The sequence below is a fragment of the Macaca thibetana genome, chromosome 10, assembly GCF_024542745.1.
Source record: "Macaca thibetana thibetana isolate TM-01 chromosome 10, ASM2454274v1, whole genome shotgun sequence".
Classification (NCBI taxonomy): Eukaryota; Metazoa; Chordata; class Mammalia; order Primates; family Cercopithecidae; genus Macaca; species Macaca thibetana.
The window spans coordinates 7,493,895-7,505,922 of NC_065587.1; the positions used below are offsets into that span (position 1 = coordinate 7,493,895).

At 47.9% G+C, this 12,028-nt stretch overlaps 3 protein-coding genes across 4 annotated transcripts in view; 1 reads left to right on the top strand and 2 right to left on the bottom strand.

Annotated features, from left to right (window-relative positions):
- Nucleotides 1–12,028, bottom strand: part of SAMM50 (SAMM50 sorting and assembly machinery component) — a 718,434-nt gene that overhangs the window by 686,287 nt on the left and 20,119 nt on the right. The window lies entirely within an intron of this gene.
- The window catches only part of MPPED1 (metallophosphoesterase domain containing 1), an 822,621-nt gene that overhangs the window by 180,696 nt on the left and 629,897 nt on the right, over nucleotides 1–12,028 (bottom strand). The gene's annotated exons all lie outside the window — the stretch shown is intronic.
- Nucleotides 1–12,028, top strand: part of SCUBE1 (signal peptide, CUB domain and EGF like domain containing 1) — a 145,330-nt gene that overhangs the window by 16,337 nt on the left and 116,965 nt on the right. For both annotated transcript variants that reach the window (XM_050806163.1, XM_050806164.1), the window contains exon 3: nucleotides 8,490–8,618. In XM_050806163.1, coding sequence (XP_050662120.1) covers nucleotides 8,490–8,618 — 129 coding nt within the window. The remainder of the gene's footprint in view (nucleotides 1–8,489; nucleotides 8,619–12,028) is intronic.

Here is a 12,028-nt window from a genome sequence, read left to right on the forward strand (position 1 = left end):
AGGATGGTCTCGATCTTCTGACCTCGTGATCCGCCTGCCTCGGCCTCCCAAAGTGCTGGGATTACAGGCGTGAGCCACCATGCCCGGCCTTTTTTTTTTTTTTTTTTTTTTGGGGGGGGGGACAGAGTCTTGCTCTGTCGCCCAGGCTAGAGTGCAGTGGCATGATCTTGGCTCACTGCAACCTCCGCCTCCTGGGTTCAAGTGATTCTTCTGCCTCAGCCTCCTGAGTAGCTGGGATTACAGGCGTGCACCACCATGCCTGGCTAATTTTTTGTATTTTTAGTAGAGACAGGGTTTCACAATGTTGGCCACAATGCTGGTCTCAAACTCCTGACCTCAGGTGATGCACCCGCCTCAGCCTCCCAAAGTGCTGGAATTACAGGCGTGAGCTACCCTGCCCAGTCCAGTGTTAGAATCTTTTCATTACTCCAAAAAGAAACCCCATGCTCCTTGACCATCCTCTACCACTCCCGAAGTCTGCAGCCCCTCCAGTATTAGGAAAGCTCTCATCTGCTTTTTGTCTTTTTGTTTTTTTTTTTTTTTTTTTTGAGACGGAGTCTCGCTCTGTCGCCCAGGCTGGAGTGCAGTGGCGCGATCTCGGCTCACTGCAAGCTCCGCCTCCTGGGTTTACGCCATTCTCCTGCCTCAGCCTCCTGAGTAGCTGGGACTACAGGCGCCCGCCACCGCGCCCGGCTAATTTTTTGTATTTTTAGTAGAGACGGGGTTTCACCGTGGTCTCGATCTCCTGACCTTGTGATCCGCCCGCCTCGGCCTCCCAAAGTGCTGGGATTACAGGCGTGAGCCACCGCGCCCAGCCTCATCTGCTTTTTGTCTTAGCAGATTTGGTTTTTCTGGAGATTTGACGTAAATAAAATCATCGACTATATGATCTTGTGACGGAGACATCACTAACTCTGAAGTCAAGCCGCCTGGCTCCCTTCCCGGCTCCCCTTGCATTTGCTGTGTGATCTGAGGCAGGGCAGGCGATGTCTCTGAGCCTTGGTTTGCTGCTGTGAGATAGAGATGGTGGCACCCAGCTCTCAGGGCAGTCCTGTGTGTGGGGCCTGCAGACGGCCTGACGTGTCATGAGAGTCGCTCAGCAAGGCCACTGTCGTGATTGTTCATTCATGCAATGCCCAGAGGATTCCTTTGAACATGCTCGGGCTCTGCTTGGTTCTGAGGCTCAAGCTGCACAGGACATGGTTCTCATTCTCATGGATTTGCAGCCTCAAAGGACACAGACACAAGCAAGCAAGAATAATGCTAGTGCCTGCTTGGGCTGGGGGAGGGGCTAGATCTGCTCGAAGATGAGCAAAAGCTTCCGGGAGGAGGTGGTACTGGGGCTCAGGATGCAGAAGTGAGTGGATGTTGTGGAGGGAAGGACCTCCAGGCAGAGGGAACAGCATGAGTCAAAGTGTGGAGGCCTGAAGCCACATAAGGGACTGGGAGAGGTCACTGAGCAGCTCCAACCCCACGGTTATCTTGAATCACAGAGTGGGAAGCGGGAGGGAACCTTCCCACCCTCTGGCTGAGCCACGGTCATTGTGTGCAGTTAGGAATGAAAAAGTATATAGATTTGTGTTAGTTTTACGTGCCCTTTGACCTTTCCCGTAATTAACTGCTGGGCCCACTTCTGGCATTGTCTCTGCAGAAGGGAAACCTGATCGATGGATGCCAGGGGCCCTCAGAGAGCGGGTCTCATTACTCAGTCATTACAAACCCAGAGCTTAACCCCGAGCCACCGGAGACAGGGGCTTAATCCTTCCTGCTAGGCAGCCCAAGAAACTACCTTCCCTGGAGCATAATTAGCCAACAAACCGGATTAAGATTTATTCATCAATAAGGACTCAACTTCCTAAGCCATACATCTCTCCCCGAATGGTTGCCTGATCTAAGGAGGGCACGGTTTTTCTTAAAGCCCCCAGACAAAGGAGAGGACATGCTAGCGCCCAGCCAGGAAAGGGCTCTTTGTTAGAGCGTTTGGTCTCTACTGTTCTTGAGGAATGTCTAGAAAAATGCCAGTTTCAGGGGGAAATGAGAAGACGTTTTCAGTAATGATCCCTGAGAGTAGAGAGTGGGATGCTTTAAAAATCCTTAATTTTGAGAAGGTTTCTAGTCAGTCCTGATTTTGAGGAAAATGCCCTAAAATAGTATTAAAATAAAATGAAAAGCCTCTCTGACTCATTGCAATAGGATCTTTTAGCACTTAGACACCACAGAATAAATGTATATTTTATGGAGCAGCAAGAATCAATTTTGAATTAAATGATTTTAAAAAAATATCTTACCCTATATGGGTTCCAAACCCGCACTGTTGGCGTGGAAGCACAGCTGTGGGGTTGTGTGTGTGCGTGCTTTCAATACACAAAAAGCAGAGCTGAGTGACCTTTCAAAAATTCCATAATGAGCAGTTCTCTGTGCTGCTTTTCTCTGTTCTGTTAGATGCTGGGAGCTGTCTTCTGTTGGGAATTGAGTTTTCATTAAAAAAAAAAAAAAAAAAAAAAAAATTCCAAGCAGGGGAAGGAACAGCAATGCTTGGAGTGAATTGCTGGACTTCTCATCTCCTGTGCCCAGGGCTCTGAAAGCTGGTCAGATCTTTTGTCCTGCCCACTTTCTCCATTCATGCGAACCATCCCTGTCACCACCCCTCCACTGTCACCACCCCTCGTCAACTTCAAGGGTAGGTACAGACCTTGGAAATAAAAATAATAATACCTATGACACCTCTTCCCCACTTTTCTCCTTAATGACTCTTTGGAGCATGAAGCACTTTTTTTATTATTTTATTTTATTTTATTTTTTTGAGACGGAATTTCACTCTTGTTGCCCAGGCTGGAGTGTAGTGGTGCAATCTCGGCTCACTGCAACCTCCGCCTCCCGGGTTCAAGGGATTCTCCTGCCTCAGCCTCCTGAGTAGCTGGGATTACAGGCATGTGCCACCACACCTGGCTAGGAGCATGAAGCACTTTTTAAAAATATTCATCTCACACACCCCAAGGATGTGGCTCCAAATGTGGGAATCAAGTCTGCACTTGAATGCAACCACTGGCTGGGGGCCTGAAGACAAGGTCCTCAGTGATGCTGAGCCTCAGCCTCTTCTGTGTGATGGCAGCTCTTACCCTGGCCTCGCATACAGCTGCCTCACTCCAGTCTCTGCCTTCATCATCCCACGGCCGCCTTCTCTCTGTGTGTCTGTGTGTCTTCACATGGTATTCTTCTCCCTGTATGTCTGTGTCCAATTTCCCTCTTCTTAGGACAGCAGCATTGTATTAAGGCCCACCTTAATCTAGTATGACCTCATCGGAACTTGATTACATCTGCAAAGACCCTACTTCCAAGTCAGATCACATTCTCTGGTCCTGGGGGTTGGGACCTCAACATATCTTTTTGTGGGGACACAGTTCAATCCACAACAGCCCTTAAAGAATAAACATCCACAGAACTGAGCTCTGTCCCCTCCGTTCCTTTACCATCTCCCCGCTCCACCTGCCTGTTCCTTGTTCTCTGGCTTTCAGTCCTGAAAAAATGGTCTGAGTCGGATGAGCGTCTTGGAGGTCTGTGGTGCTTCTTCCGGGGCGGCAACTCCTGGATATGTTTTTATAATAATAAATTCACCTGCTTTGGCAGATTTTTTTAGCTGGTTTGTTTGTGTGTTTATCTCTTAGGTATTAAAGGAGGAGGCTCACATGATTTTAGAACAAAAATTCCAGGTACAAACATGGAAAATCAGGGAAAGTTTGGTTTAGGAGCCGACATCCTCCATCCAGGGCACTGGGAAGTAAAGCTGGCTGCCACAGCAGGCCTGGGGATTGGAGAAGAACTGGTCATCCTGAGAGATGCTCAATCTAGGAGAACTAATTGGGGATGGATTGAGGAAAGAAATGCAAGCAGCAAATATCTCGGCACTCTCCAGCGCACTGGCAATTATTGTGGCCTACCTTACGGGGAGTCAAAGGCAGGAAATGGGTAGAGCTGTTTTATTGACTATTCAGTGATATCTTTATACTGCCTTATGGGTGTGGTGATCAGATAGTTTATCATTTTAATAATGAAAAGGTTAATAACTACTGTTAATAATTATACCCCAACAATAGGCATAAACTGGAACTGTGCCAAGAAAATTAAAGTGTATGGTATTCTCTAAGCAGGGGAAGACATTCCCTCACTAGGAGGTCTGAGGTTTGTCAGAGCTTACCACCATTAAAATAGCCACTTGGATTACATTTTATAGATGCAGCAACTCTATAACCGATTGTGTTTCTTTCCTTGTCTTTGTCTTGGCATTTAGGAAGCTCACAGCCCACCTTCTGTCATTGTGCTGCAATTATCAAATGTGTTTTTGTATGTTTTCACCAGCTTTATCTTATTCTTCAACCTCATTTATTTTTCTTCATCCTAGCATCTTATTCTGTTTGAAAAAATTGTTGTACATATTTTGTAAGCTGTTTGGATGGATATTTGAAGGAATCAGTGAGTTAATAGAAGTTTGGATGGATGGATGGGTAGGTAGATGTTTGAATGCGTGTGTGTGTGTGTGTGTGTGCATGAGCATGAGTGTATGTGTGTCTGGATAGAAGGGTGAGTATTTGAATCAATGAATATACAGATGAGTAGCTAAGCACTTGGATGGATGGATGGGTGGATGGGTCAGTGCTTAGATGAATGGAAGGATAGGTATCTGGTTGAATATTTAGACAGATGGATGCATGCATGCATGTTTGGATGTATGGGTGAACGTTTGGCTGGATAAATGGATGGGTGAATAGGTGATTGGAGAAATGGAAGGGTGGTCAGCACACTGGATATTTAGATGGATAAAATTTAGCACAAATCGATAAATGGAAGAATGGTTGGGTAGATATTTGAATGGATAGGTTGAGGGTGAGTAGATGGATGGATAGTGGAAGGGTAGATGGGTGTTTGGATGAAAGGATGCATGGCTGGCTGGTTGGTTATTTGGGTAGATAGATAGGCATGCACACATGTGTGTATGTGTGTGTGTATAGACAGATGCAGAACAAGTAGAAGGATAGATGGGTAAATGGGTATTTGGATGATTGGATAGTACTTTCTCAGTACACAGTATAAATGTGCCAAGGGTGAAATATTGTATCATGTATAAAGCATTTTGTCAATGACTGGCATGTCACAGGCATTCTAACTTATTAGAAAGGATGTGGGCTTCACAGACCGAAAGACCTTTGTTCTGATCCTTGCCCTACCACTTACTATGTGACCTTGAGCAATTATCTAACTTCTCTGCACTTTAGTTTGTTCAACCATAAAATGGAGTTAAAACACCTACTCCAGAGTGTTGCTGTGAGAATTAAAAGGGCTTGTGTATATTTCAGGAGTAGATACCTCCTTCTGAGGTATAAGATGAGAGAAAGTTCTTTTACCCAAGCATGGAGTAAAAGTCCTTTTCCTCAGTCTGATTGATCCAACCTAAGTCACCTACCAACCCTGGGACCAACAGCAATTGCTAGTGGCATGTGCTGTTTGGATGAGACTGATAAGTCTCCACCCCCAGAGTTAGGACCAGGCCAGCTTCCCCCTGAATCACCTGCTTGAGGGAGGAAAGGAGGGAGGGAACAGTTTGGGGGCTGCTGAGTCGAATCAGATGTGAGGTGATACTCATGCTGACAGGTAGTGAAAATAAGTGGCTAGTGGATAGACTGTACCTATATTAAGGGTGTAAAGAAACCACGCTTTGGTAGCTGATTTGATGTTAAGGGAGCAGTGGAAGGAAAACAATATTTACCGGGATGAGGAACCCCAGGTAACTGCAGGTCGATGAGTTAAAGCTGGGCTTTGTCGCCTTTGGAGTACCTTTGGAATACCCAGGGGAAGAGGTGGTTGCATTAGTCTCTCTGGGGCTCTGGAGAAAGGTCAGGGCTGCAAACAGAGACTGGGAAGTAATCAGTATCTCTCAGTTTTTTATTTTTTTTTTATTTTTTTATTTTTTTATTTTTTGAGACGGAGTCTCGCTCTGTCACCCAGGCTGGAGTGCAGTGGCCGGATCTCAGCTCACTGCAAGCTCCGCCTCCCGGGTTCACGCCATTCTCCTGCCTCAGCCTCCCGAGTAGCTGGGACTACAGGCGCCTGCCACCTCGCCCGGCTAAGTTTTTTTTTGTATTTTTAGTAGAGACGGGGGTTTCACTGTGTTACCCAGGATGGTCTCGATCTCCTGACCTCGTGATCCGCCCGTCTCGGCCTCCCAAAGTGCTGGGATTACAGGCTTGAGCCACCGCGCCCGGCCATCTCTCAGTTTTTTAAAATCTATGCCGGGCGAGGTGGCTCACGCCCATAATCCCAGCACTTTGGGAGGCCGAGGTGGGTGGATCATGAGATCAGGAGATGGAGACCATCCTGGCTAACACGGTGAAACCCCGTCTCTATTAAAAATACAAAAAATTAGCCGGCTGTGGTGGCACATGCCTGTAGTTCAGCTACTCGGGAGGCTGAGGCAGGTGAATTGCTTGAACCCAGGAGGTGGAAGTTGCAGTGAGCTGAGATCGTGCCACTGCACTCCAGCCTGGGCGACAGAGGGAGACACTGATTCAAAAAAAATAAAAAATAAAAAATAAAAATAAATAAATAAATAAATAACATCTATGTGCCTTTTCAATAAACATAAAATATCACATTCTCCCTTAATTTTATTTGCAATTTATAAGTGGATTAAATATCAGAATTAAAAACAGCTCAGAGCCAGGCACAGTGGAATATGCCTATAATTCCAGCTACTAGGGAGGCTGAGGCAGGAGGATCCCTTAAGCCCAGGAGTTTGAGTCTAGCTTCGGCAACATAGTGAGGCCCTGTCTCTACAAACAAACAAAACAATTCAAATGAGCTGCAGAATTGGGAACTGATGCAGGTGCCCCTGTAGGCAGATTAGGAGAGGACTCCTATCTCTTCATCCTTTGGTGACCCAGCCCAGGCTACTTTGTTCTTCCCTCATTGTGGCTGGGTGGACACCAAGAGTGGCTGCACAGCCCAGACCCTGTACTCTGGCGCATTCACTTCTGCTGCTTTCACCAAAGTTATCCCCTTTGCTCTGCAGCATCTCTGGCAGGCATCATGGCAGTGCTTAGTCACCTCCAGAGTCAGGGAGCTCTCTACCTCCTGCAACAGCCTCTACTTTGCAGACCAGCACTCCTACCCATGAACGTTCATTGGCCCCATGGCTTCCCCTCACTGTGAGTAGCTCTGCTGTCTGGACCAGTAGGGAGAAAGCAAGGAGTTCCGTGTCTCCCTGCAGCAGCTCCTCCAGCGATTGAGGGAAGCCAGGCCTGCCTTCTACAGGCTCTCTTCTTCTACAGGATGGCCCCACCCCACTTTCAAAGCTGGAACCCAGCCTCAAAAATCCCTCTTCTACGCCATAGGGGAGGGACCGCAGCTTCCTCCTCAGTAGCCTCCTGAGATGCACTTCCGGTTCCGGTTCCCGTTCCCCTGTGGGGGACATTTCCGGCCCTCTTCTCTCCCCAGCATGTCTTGGAGCCTCTGGAGGTCAGGGTGACTGTCGGTTGAGATGAGTGAAGCCAGAGGGATCTCGGGGAGATGCTGAAGACCCTGCAGAAGAGCCGGCACCCCCGGCTAGCAGATTCTTGCTATGCCTGGTGCCCTCACAAGGAGGCCGGGTGTGACCGAGGTTAGGCCCCTTGGGCTCTGAAGCCGAAGGGTTTGAATCCCACGGGTTTGAATACCATTCGTGCCACTTTCTAGGTGTGTGACGTGTGACCATCTGTGAGGTTTTAGCCTCACTGTGCTTCGGTTTCTTCAGTGCTCTTGCAAAATTGGAATAGTGAGAATGGTGCCTGTATCACTGAGTTAGTGTGGGATTGAAGAGGTAATGACATGGCCTTACAAGCAGGACTTGGGCGTGGAAGCAGCTCAGACAAGGTTAACTAGGCATGTTCCTGTCATTCTCCAGGGTCTCTAAAATCTCTCTGGAACGCCAGAATTGATAGCCCTTTGACCCCTGACGGGAAATGTTGAAAAAGCCTTAAAAGAGCAAAAAGGGTGACCTTTACCGAGGCTATTGGCCATTGTTTATGAGTGAGGAGCCTTTGTTATAGCAAGGAAGCTGGAGCAGTTGAAATGCAGGCATCAGACTCTGATGTGGAAAGAAACTGTTTGGAGGAATTAGTGGACTTTTCTTTCATTCCAGATATTACACTTTTTGCTGATGTGCAGTTAATTTTACTCAGTACCGCCTGCTTCAAGAGAGCTAGTTTTCGGAAATTGTACACTGGCTCGGGGGAGGCAGAACTAGGTGTGAATCTTGCCTGTTCACTGTGGTAGGAACTGGAAGACACCCCACACATGATTAGCATTTTTATAATCCTCAAGTCCCCAGCTCCCAGGGAGCACTGAAGTGAATACTTGTTGAATCATCCCCTAATCACTCATATCCCGGTGGCTTCCCTGGTGTTGGGAGAGGGGACCACCAGGCTCTTCTGACACCTCTCGTGCCCTTCGTTTTGCAGACATTGACGAGTGTGAGAATGACTACTACAACGGGGGCTGTGTCCACGAGTGCATCAACATCCCAGGGAACTACAGGTGCACCTGCTTTGATGGCTTCATGCTGGCACACGATGGACACAACTGCCTGGGTGAGTGATACAGCCACAGCCTGCCCTCTGGGCACACCCTGCCTGTTGCTTTGCTCCAGCTTACAGAGTCGGGGGCAATGGGAAGGTTTGCCTTCCTTTGGCTTCCTGTATTAGTTTGCCAGGGTTGTTGTAACAAAATACCACAGACTGGATGGCTTAGACAACAGAAGTTTATTTTGTCACATTTCTGGAGGCTGGCAGTCCAAGATCAAGGTGTGAGCAGGGTTGGTTTTTCGGCGGCCCCGCTCCTCTGTCAGGCTTACAGGTGGCTACCTTCTTTCTCCTTGTGTCTTCACACGGTCTTCCCACTGTGCATGCACATGTCTGGTGTCTCTCCCTGTCCTAATCTCCTCTTCTTCTTTTTTTGAGATGGAGTCTTGCTTTGTCACCCAAGCATGCAGTGGTGCGATCTCAGCTCACTGCAGCCTCCATCTCCCGGGTTCAAGCAGTTCTCCTGCCTCAGCCTCCCAAGTAGCTGAGATTACAGATGTGCCACCACACCCGGCTAATTTTTGTATTTTTAGTAGAGACAGGGTTTCACCATGTTGGCCAGGCTGGTCTCGAACTACTGACCTTGTGATCCACCTGCCTCGGCCTCCCGAAGTGCTGGGATTATGTGTGTGAGCCACCTTGCCCAGCCAGTCACTGCACCTGGGCCTAATCTTCTCTTCTTATAAGAACACAGTCATATGGGAGTAGGGCCCACCCTACAAACTCCATTTTTAACTTAATTTTCTCTCTAAAGGCCCTGTCTGCAAATATAGTCACATTTTGAGGTACTAGGGAGTTGAATTCCTTCAAAAAAGGAATTTTGAAGGGACACAATTTGGCCCATGATCTTATATACCTCCATCTTCCCATGGTCCAAATACATTTTTAAGTCAATTGTGTAAAATTTATAAGAGGCCAGGCATGGTGGCTCACACTTGTAATCCCAGTGCTCTGGGAAGCCAAGGCGGGTGGATCACCTGAGGTCAGGAGTTCAAGACCAGCCTGATCAACATGGCAAAACCCTCTCTCTACTAAAACTACAAAAATTAGCTGGGCACATGCCTGTAATCCCAGCTACTTGGGAGGCTAACGTAGGAGGATTGCTTGAACCTGGGAGGCAGAGGTTGCAGTGAGCCAAGATCACACCATTGCACTCCAGCCCGGTGACAAGAGTGAAACTCCATCTCAAAAACAAACAAACAAAAATTACAAGAGTAGTCCACATTTGCTGAATCAAGTTGGAAAAATGTAGAAGAGTAGGGAGAAAAAAATGGCAGGCATCTTAGTTGTGCTGGTGTGTTTCCTGTCAGTCTTCCATCTGCATCCAAGTGTGTTTTTACCATAGTGGTGATCAGATAGTCAGCACACGTTTGCCCCTTGCTTTTCCCTTTAATATCATGTGTACCTCAGGCATTTTGGTTTTCTTCTGAGAGAGTCTCACTCTGTCACCCAGGCTGGATTGCAGTATGGCTCAGCGCAGCCTTAACGTCTGGAACTCAGGTAATCCTCCCACCTCAGCCTCCAGAATAGCTGGGACCACAGGCACATTCCACTGCTACTGGCTCACTTTTGGGTTTTTTTGGTAGAGACAGGGTCTCGCTATATTGCCCAGGCCTCTGGAACTCCTAGGTTCAGGTGATCTGCCCACCTCGACCTCCCAAAGTGCTGGGATTACAGGCGTGACCCATCGCCTTACCTCAGGCATTACTTCAGGTATTTTTGTGTGGCCCCTATTACCACAGTTTTTCTAGTTGCCCCGTAGTCTGATAAATTACTAATAACCTGTATCAGTTTCCTGGGGCTGCCATGACAAAGTAACAAACTAGGACTTAACAGAAATGGATTATCTTGATTAGGAGTCCAAACTCAAGGTGTAGGCAGGGTAGTTCCTTCTGAGAGCTTCAAGGGATCATCTGTTCAGGCCTTTCTCATAGCTTCTGGTAACATCAGGGATTCCTTGGCTTGTAGATGGCATTCTCCCTCTGTCTTCATGTTGTCTCAGCTCTGTGTGTGTCTGGCTCTGTGTCCAAATTTTTCTTTTTTATAAGGACACCAGTCGTGTTGCATCAGGGCCCACCCTAACAATCTCATCTTAACCTGGACATCTGCCAAGACCGTATTTCCAACAAAAGTCACATTCACAAGTACTAGGAGTTAGGAATTCAACATCTTTTGAAGGGACATAATTCAACCTGTAACAGAGGGAGTTCAGAGTCTGTCACAGAAGAACAGTATCTTGTCATGGGAAGCATGTGGCTCTTAAAGCGGATGTGTCTGTCCCCGAGGCCCTCTTCTGCCACTGGCTGCTGGGTGACCAGGGCACAGCAGCTGGAGCCCAGGGGGTACGGGCACGGAATTGGCAGGAGCATGGCCATAGATACATTATTGATTGTCTGGGTCTCAGGCCCTTGTTGGTAGAGGAGAGGCTGTGAGAAGCAGCTTCCTCACAGGGTTGTCATGAGCAGTGACTGAGATAATGTCCAGATGGCCGGGAAGCAGGCTCAGCACAGGGGACTCTCAGCAGCTGAGAGCTATTACTATCCCCATGGTGTCTGAGCCTCAGTCTTCTCCAGTATCCAACAGGGATAACTGCACAACCCGCTTCCCAAGATCGCGTGTGAGGATGAGGTGACAGTGTGAAGTGAAGTGACTAGCCCCTAGTAGGTGCTAAATAGTCAACACAGGCATTACTACTCCAGCTGACTCGGCTGCCTTTCTGTGGTTAGACATTTAGATTGTTTGCTTTTTTTGTTTTTTACCGTCAGAATCCAGAGGTGGTTCTGGGCATACAACTTTTTTCCCCTGTTTTGCCAGTTGTTTCCTTAGAAATGCTTCACAAAAGTGGAACCACTGCGTCAAAGGATCATTTGGTTTTTTATGGCTTTCTAAAAGGGCTCAGCAAACCTTCTGTTGTGCCAACTGGTTTGTGGGTGTGTGGTAGAGGACACTGGGTGTCCTGAGTGCTCTGGAACTTTCCCTCTTAATGGGGTGTTGGCCTTAGACCTGCCTGCCTGTTTTTGTCCAGCCCATGTTGGATGTCAGATAAGTTTGTTGTGGGAAACATCTGTAAGCATGTAATTTTACCCCAAATAAATGCCCAAGTGGAGGTCTGAGCAGCAGGTTATTAAAGCCCAGAGGGGCTGTGAAGAGCTACCTCTGGATGCAATGAGTGTGGGGGTGGAAGTGCGGCCAACTCCCTGGGGGTCTTCAAAGAGGAGGTAGCATTGAGCGGAACCTCCAAGGTTGGGGAGAAGTTTGCTAGGCCAAGGGCAGATCCTACATAGAGCTGCAAGCAGCCCCTGAGGCTCAGCTCCTGGTGTGTGCAAGGAGCAGCGGGCGTGGAGCTGTGGAGGTGGGCAGGGCTTTGACCAGATTGTGAAGAACTGGTACCATGCGACGTTGATTGTGCCAGATGCCAG